Source organism: Eurypyga helias, unplaced genomic scaffold (assembly GCF_000690775.1).
Source record: "Eurypyga helias isolate BGI_N326 unplaced genomic scaffold, ASM69077v1 scaffold13489, whole genome shotgun sequence".
Lineage (NCBI taxonomy): Eukaryota > Metazoa > Chordata > Aves > Eurypygiformes > Eurypygidae > Eurypyga > Eurypyga helias.
This window is the reverse complement of record NW_010271488.1, coordinates 18,319-25,107: the sequence shown is the minus strand read 5'-3', so window position 1 is coordinate 25,107 and position 6,789 is coordinate 18,319. Positions and strand designations below refer to the sequence as shown.

The 6,789-nt window shown below is 53.6% G+C and overlaps 1 protein-coding gene across 1 annotated transcript in view; it reads left to right on the top strand.

The window, feature by feature from the left end:
* The first annotated feature begins 649 nt into the window (after positions 1 to 649).
* Positions 650 to 6,789, top strand: part of CHRDL2 (chordin-like 2) — a 19,964-nt gene continuing 13,824 nt past the window's right edge. The window contains exons 1-5 of the mRNA XM_010158841.1: positions 650 to 770; positions 1,387 to 1,499; positions 2,172 to 2,265; positions 3,040 to 3,182; positions 6,737 to 6,782. Coding sequence (XP_010157143.1) covers positions 650 to 770; positions 1,387 to 1,499; positions 2,172 to 2,265; positions 3,040 to 3,182; positions 6,737 to 6,782 — 517 coding nt within the window. The remainder of the gene's footprint in view (positions 771 to 1,386; positions 1,500 to 2,171; positions 2,266 to 3,039; positions 3,183 to 6,736; positions 6,783 to 6,789) is intronic.

Genomic DNA, 6,789 nt, shown 5'->3' with positions numbered 1-6,789 from the left:
TCTGAAACCACTAATAACACACAGAGGCAGGCGTGTGCTTATTCATGGAAGGAGTTAAGCCCTGTCACAGCCCTCGGGCTGGTCGGAGCGTGGGGACATGCCATGGGAGAGCGGGAGCAGTCGCCGGGCTGTGCTGGGCGTTGCAGGGTCCAGGTTCCTGCAGGTTCAACCGAGTTTGGAGCTTGGTCCTGCAGGTCCAGGTGATGCTTTTTGATGTGAACATGAAGGATGACTGAATTGGGCTTTCTGGCCAAAGCCCTGTGGGTTTTGATGGTGATTATGGCCACGGCTTGTCCCACAGGTCCTTCTGCAGGCTGGACTTTTCCTGCCAAAGGGTTGGCATGGAACAAGGGCTTAGAGATGGAGGGTGTGAATGGGGACCTGCTATAATCTAGGGAGAGGTTGGGTCTCCAAAGGGGGTCTCCTTCACCAGTCATACTGGACACCTTCTCATCTTTCTGTGCCATGGCAAGGTTAAACCTATCCCCGTGTAGGCAGGGCTGGATTGTTTCTGGGACGGACACCTCTGCTTCAGGAGCATGGCTGGAAAATCACTCTTCTTGGGATGATAGGATCAGGGAGGAATAGAAAAAGACATGTTTTTGTGCTGTTGGGGGAAAAAAGTGGGTGAGGTGGACTTGGTGTCCCCATGGACAACCCCATAAATGAAGAACATGGTTCCACCTACTCCAGCCAGACCAGTGCCGTGTCAACCCCAGTAGAAGCCAAGGGGCTGGTGGGATGGGGCAAGCCAGACTGGTCCTTGCTCTGTAGGGCTGATGCGTGACTGTCCGTGTGCTGACAGAGCTTGTCCAGTGGTCCTTGAGAGACTGAGCTGGAGCTCCTAAGGGGAGCAAAGGTTTTCCTTCAGAATGTGTTTCTACAGCAGAATGTCTTGGGTTTTTTTCTTTTTTTTTTTTCAGGGAACAGTGAAAATGTTTCCTAAATTCAGGCTCTCCTATCTCCCCCACCACTCCCAGCCTTCCAGCCTTTCTGGCCTTCTTTGGGGAATTTCAGTCCCATAGCATCACCCTGAAATCACCTGTCCATCTTCCAATGAACACTTCTACTGACCTGTTTTAGAGTGACAACTCGAATTTTTGCCCCAAAACCACCCATTCTGTTCCTTGCTTGCAAAGGGAGTCCAGCTTGCTCAGAGGAGCTGCCATTTGATCACGTGGGTCCCAGCCTAAAAACCAAAATCATGGCCAAATAAAAGGCTTTTGGCAAATGTATTCATCTGGGGGCTTGTGGATGTGGCCATCAGCTCCTCGTGGGGGACAGCACAAAGGCACAAAGCTGCCTTTGCTCTTAATCACAGTGGGAGGAGAGCTGTCCCAAGGACCATCCCTTTCTCTCACATAGCTTCTCCTGGTTGACTTTCAGGGCCGGATGTGTTCTGCGACTTCAACGGCAAGAAGTACAGCCCAGGCGAGAGCTGGCACCCCTACCTGGAGCCGCAGGGGCTGATGTACTGCATCCGCTGCAGCTGCTCAGAGGCACGTCCCCCTGCACGGTGCCGTGGGAGGTGGTGGGGATGCTCCTGCACCGGGGCATCGCTTTGGCAGCTTTTAAGCAGGTTGTTTTTGGTGTCTGGTTTGGCCAGAGAAGCCCTTTCCAGTCCTGTAAGGATGTTGGATTAATCTCTTTCCTTTTGAAAGAGCCCCATGTCTCCTGGGGGTGTGGGGTTGACTTTATGAGGGAGCTGTCTCAGTAGCGTTGGTGGGCTGTGGGTGGGGGTGGTTCAGGGCTGCTGTGGGACCATGGGTGGTCTTTCTCTTATGGTCATGTTTCATCATCATGGAGAGGGTGGGGAGGCACTGGGACAGGTTTCCCAGAGAAGCTGTGGATGCCCCATCCCTGGAAGTGTCCAAGGCCAGGCTGGATGAGGCTTGGAGCACCCTAGCCTAGTGGAAGGGGTCTCTGCCCATGGCAGGGTGTGGGGATGGGTGGTCTTTAAGGTCCCTTCCAACCCAAACAATTCCATGGTTCTGTGATTCTATGACCATGAGCTGGCTGACACTGGGCTCCAACCCAGGAACATCCTTGACTGGGTGAGCTACACCAACACAATCTCTCACGATAATGGGACTGTCATCCAGTATTTTCCTCCTCTTGCAGGGGGTGAACATGTAGGCGAGTGGATCATCTTTCTCTTTCTCTTTCCCCAGAATGCCAACATCAGGTGTTACCGGATCCAGTGCCCAGCTCTGCAGTGTGCCAGCCCTGTCACGGACCCGCAGCAGTGCTGTCCGCGGTGTCTCGGTAGGTGGGCATCCCACAGGGGGATGGTGACAAGGTGGCCGTGATCCTGCAGGCCTTGCTCATGGGGTCACGGCAGCAATGGTGGCTCAGGCTGCTCACATTGCTTTTTCCCCAACAAAAATGTCCTTTTGATGGAAAAGAGCTGTCTACCAGACCACTTTCTTCAACTCCCTCTCCATCCCAGGAAGCCTCACAGGGACAAAATGTCAGTTCACAGTTCAGTGACGAACCAGAAACTGGCACTTTACTCAGATCATTTGCCAGCAATGTGTGTTGGATATAGGGAAAAAAAAAAAAAAATCATCTTTAATAAAATTAATGATTTTTTCCCTCCTGCATTGGATGTGATGACATCCAGCATCAGATGGAGTCAGATAAAAAGGGCTTCTCCCATGGGTAATTAGCTAAAAATTAAAAATACTTTTTGTTTCTAATTTTTTTTCCCTGGTTTCCCAAATCATCGATGGTTTTGGGCTAGCTTTGCCACCACTCTGGCACAAGCAGATACAAGACCCCAGGAGGTCAGGCTTCCAGTTTTATCTTTGTGCTGAGCTCAGTGTAGTCAGGGCAGCCCCATTCTCCAAAAGCTTTTGGACACATAAATCCCCAAAGCCCAGGCAATGCCCCGGCTGCTTCTCCGTGATAACTGTGGTTTGTAAACGTCTCCTCGGCCTTTTGGCTTCGACTCGTGGGTAATCTGCTGAGCATCCATGATACATTGGGGCCAGGCAAGGGCTGACCCTCATCCTGCTGCTTTCTCACCTCCTTTTCCAGAGCCACATTCCCCTTCTGGCCTCCGGGCACCCATCAAGTCGTGCCAGTACAACGGGACGACGTACCAGCAAGGCGAGATGTTCACCACCAGCGAGCTCTTTCCCAGCCGCCAGCCAAACCAGTGTGTGCAGTGCAGCTGCTCCGTAAGCTACCTGCGAGCCCGCGGGAGGTGGGGAGGGTTCAGGGCGTGCTCCTGCACCCCAGCAATGTCCCACCAGGTCAAAACCTCATGAGGACCATCAGGTGGTACCAGCCCATGGTGGGATGCTTTATCATCAGGACCAGGTTATCAGTGCAGGAGATTGAGCTTTGAAATGGTGTTGGGTCCTCCCTGCCCAGCAACTAAGGACCACTGCAGAGCTGGGTGCTTCCCCCTCTGCCTGGGTGCGTTAGGTGACCTTAACCCCAAGCAGGGTGTGCTGCAAATGTCTGCTGGGCCCTGGGGTTGGAGCAGAAAGCACTTCCCTGCATTCCCTCTGCAGTGGGAACAGCTTGAGCAAGCTCCTCCAAGAGTTGGTTATATTCTGGGTGGACCCCGTGGGGGCTTCTTGGGGTGAGTGGGGGGACAGCCCTGTCCCCACTGAGCACACCAACGGGTGGTGGGATTGAGCTGAGCTCCAGAACGGATTTGGTGGCTCCGAAGCACTGCTGGGTGCCTGGGTCTCGTGATACTTCCAGCTCCAGCTCCTGCCCTGCATGGCTGGAGCTCACCCCAGATGACAGCAGAAGGACAGGGGCAGCAGAGCCTAGCAGCCAGAGATGGCAACGGGCAGGCACCTAGTGATCTTCATCCTGCCGGCTTGGATTTAAGTGGTAGCTGAACCCAGGGCTGAGGTGTGCTGGAACACCAGGAGCTGCTCTCATCTGGAAACTCCTGCATTGTGATCATGAGCCCTCTGGATCGTTGCATGTGGAGCCGCTGCCTTTCACGCTGAGTTGCAATGACCTTTGCAGGGCCATTGCATGCCTGTCTTCCTTGATGGTCTTGGTTTCCCTATCTGAGGGCTGCAGCGGTGGCCAGGACACTGTCATCCTCAGTAATGATGGATTACCCATTCTCCACCCATCTGCCAGAGGGACGTTCCTCCTCCCTGAGCCTCCAGCAATGCCCTGAGACAGAGCTTGGCTGTGCTCTGCCCAGCCCTCTCCAACAGCCTGGGATTCTGCAAAAAACCCATAAAACCAAGTCCTGATGCTTTGCTTGGGAGACGCGAGGCAGCGGCGATGGGGAAGGTGTGTGGAGTGTGGGGCTGTGCGTGCCTGGAGCTGAGTATTGGGAGATAAATGGAGCAGCTCCTCCTCCTCCTCGAAAGGGCATGAGGAAAGGGGATAGAAAGTGCCAACTCTGGACTTGGATGATGCAGGGAACTGCTTGCACCCTCTTCCATAAAAAAAGAAGAGGGTTTCAAACTTGGCTTGGCTTTCACTGCCCATTGTACAGAATCCTTGGATGGGACCAATCTCCACTGGTCTCTGCTTTGCTTGCACCTAATAATTAGACTAAGCTCGGACAGGAAATAAAAAGGTGTGAGAGCACCCAAACCACCTTCTTCTCTCATGCCAAGAGCATGCACGCGGTGGTTACCACCAGCTGATGCTTGGTAGTAAAGTATCCGTGATACCAGGATAAGTAGTCCAAACCGTTGGTGCTTGTGCACGCCTTGGAACTGGGTGTCTTGGAGTAAGGTGGCAAGAGGAATAGCTTAGATGTCGAAATTATGCAGCTTTTGAGGCTGGTTCCTCTCTTATGGACCCCAACTGGATGTCAGCCCACCAAGCTGGAGAAAAATGCCAGGAAGGAGCCCTCGAACCCGAATACGTTCCCATCTGGCCCTGCTTTCCCACCCCACCTGCCACCGTCCACAGGAGCTTGGAGAGCTGCGTGTCCTTCTCGGAGGCACTGGCTCTCACTCAGCCTCTGTTTATTCGGCAGGATAATGCCTTGGATACGAAGGGGAAAATAAAAGGATGGCTGTGGAGCCTTGCAGCGGCGGGGTCTGGACGGGCTGTGTCTGATGTTGTCAGCTGCTAGAACAGCTGCGTGAACAGCTGGTCTAAACCTCTTTGAAAACTGCCCCGAGACCAGAGCCTCCAGGATAAATCCTGCTTTTTATGACACTTGTTCTTTCCCATCCGAGGCAGGTCTTTGCCCTGAGCTGCTGGTCAGGAGAAAGGATAAGCCTGCATGGCCAAACCCTGTTCCCTGCAGATCTGGATCCCACAGAAGTCCCTGAAGCAGAGACCAGGGTTTGGTTTGCAGTGACCTGCACCAGATCCTCTTATTTACCAAACTTTCTTCCCCCTCTTCATGTCCCCTGCACAGCGTCTTGGCTTCCTGATGGTAGATGATGCTGCTGTGGTTTGGTTTGCTAGGGAAATCCTTGGTTAACCTCTTGGTTTTGATTGATTGAGAGATTGGGGATCAGAGAATCATGGAATGGTTTGGGTGGGAAGGGACCTTAAAGATCATCTAGTTCCAACCCCCTGCCATGGGCAGGGGCACCTTCCACTAGACCAGGTTGCTCCAAGCCTCATCCAGCCTGGCCTTGGACACTTCCAGGGATGGGGCATCCACAGCTTCTCTGGGCAACCTGTCCCAGTGCTCCCACCCTCTGTGGGAGGCATTCGTTCCTGATGTCCCATCTCCATCTCCCTCTTCCCGTTTAAACCCATCCCCCCTTGTCCTGTCACTCCCTGCCCTTGGAAAAAGTCCCCCCAGCTTTCTTGTAGTCCCCCCAGGCACTGGAAGGGGCTCTGAGGTCTCCCCGGAGCCTTCCTTTCTCCAGGCTGAACCCCCCAACTCTCCCAGCCTGTCCCTATGGCAGAGGGGCTCCAGCACTCTGAGCATCTCCGGGCCCTCCTCTGGACTCGTTCCAACCGTGTCTGGATAGCCCAGAGAAAACTGCTCCACGAAGAGGACCTTGCTGTTGAGGTCTGGCTGCTGCTGCACTGCTGAACATCCTTTCTCACCCTTCTGCAAAGCAGCCAAATCTTAGCCCTGCAGTAAGCGAGCGCACATCCATTGCCTGAAGTGGGACTGGGATGCACCGAGGTCAAGACTGGCCTCGTCTCGCGGTGTGCAGCTCGAATCAGTACGTCAATGATATTTTCCAAACTATCCACCTAACCAGTGGAAGAAGGTCAACACCGGAATGTCCATCCACAGCTCCCAACCCACTGTCTGTGTGCTTGAGTCTGGTGTTCCCGAACACCCCAACACAGAGGGAGGGCAGAGCTGAAGCATGGACCTGGCTCTGGATTCAGCATCACACCTCCCCTTTCCACCAGGTCCTTGTCCTGGGAGATGTCAGAAAAAAGGTTCTTTTGCCACTTGGGATTGGTGGGTGTTACGCAGAGTTTGCAGGTGTGTGGTGGCTCTTTCAGATCCGGTAGCATTAATGATGCCCCTTTTTTGGGGAAGACCACTCCACCTTTGAGCACGTGGACTGACAGTCCATGGCCCAGCCATGCTGGGAGAAGACACCATCCACCACGCTGTATTTCACAGGATGGAGAGCACGGCAGGGGCAGATTTTCAGCTTTTGTCAGTCGCTGGGTGATCAGTGATATCTGAGGATGAACTATATGTTGCTAGATCTGAAATTGAAGTGCTAGCACCCCAACACGGGGGACATACAGCCCTCTCCACATCTCTATAATGCTGATGATGCTTTTTTTTTCCTTCTTTCCCCCCTAGGAAGGCCAGATTTACTGTGGCTTGGTGACCTGTCCGGAGTTGCTGTGCTCCTC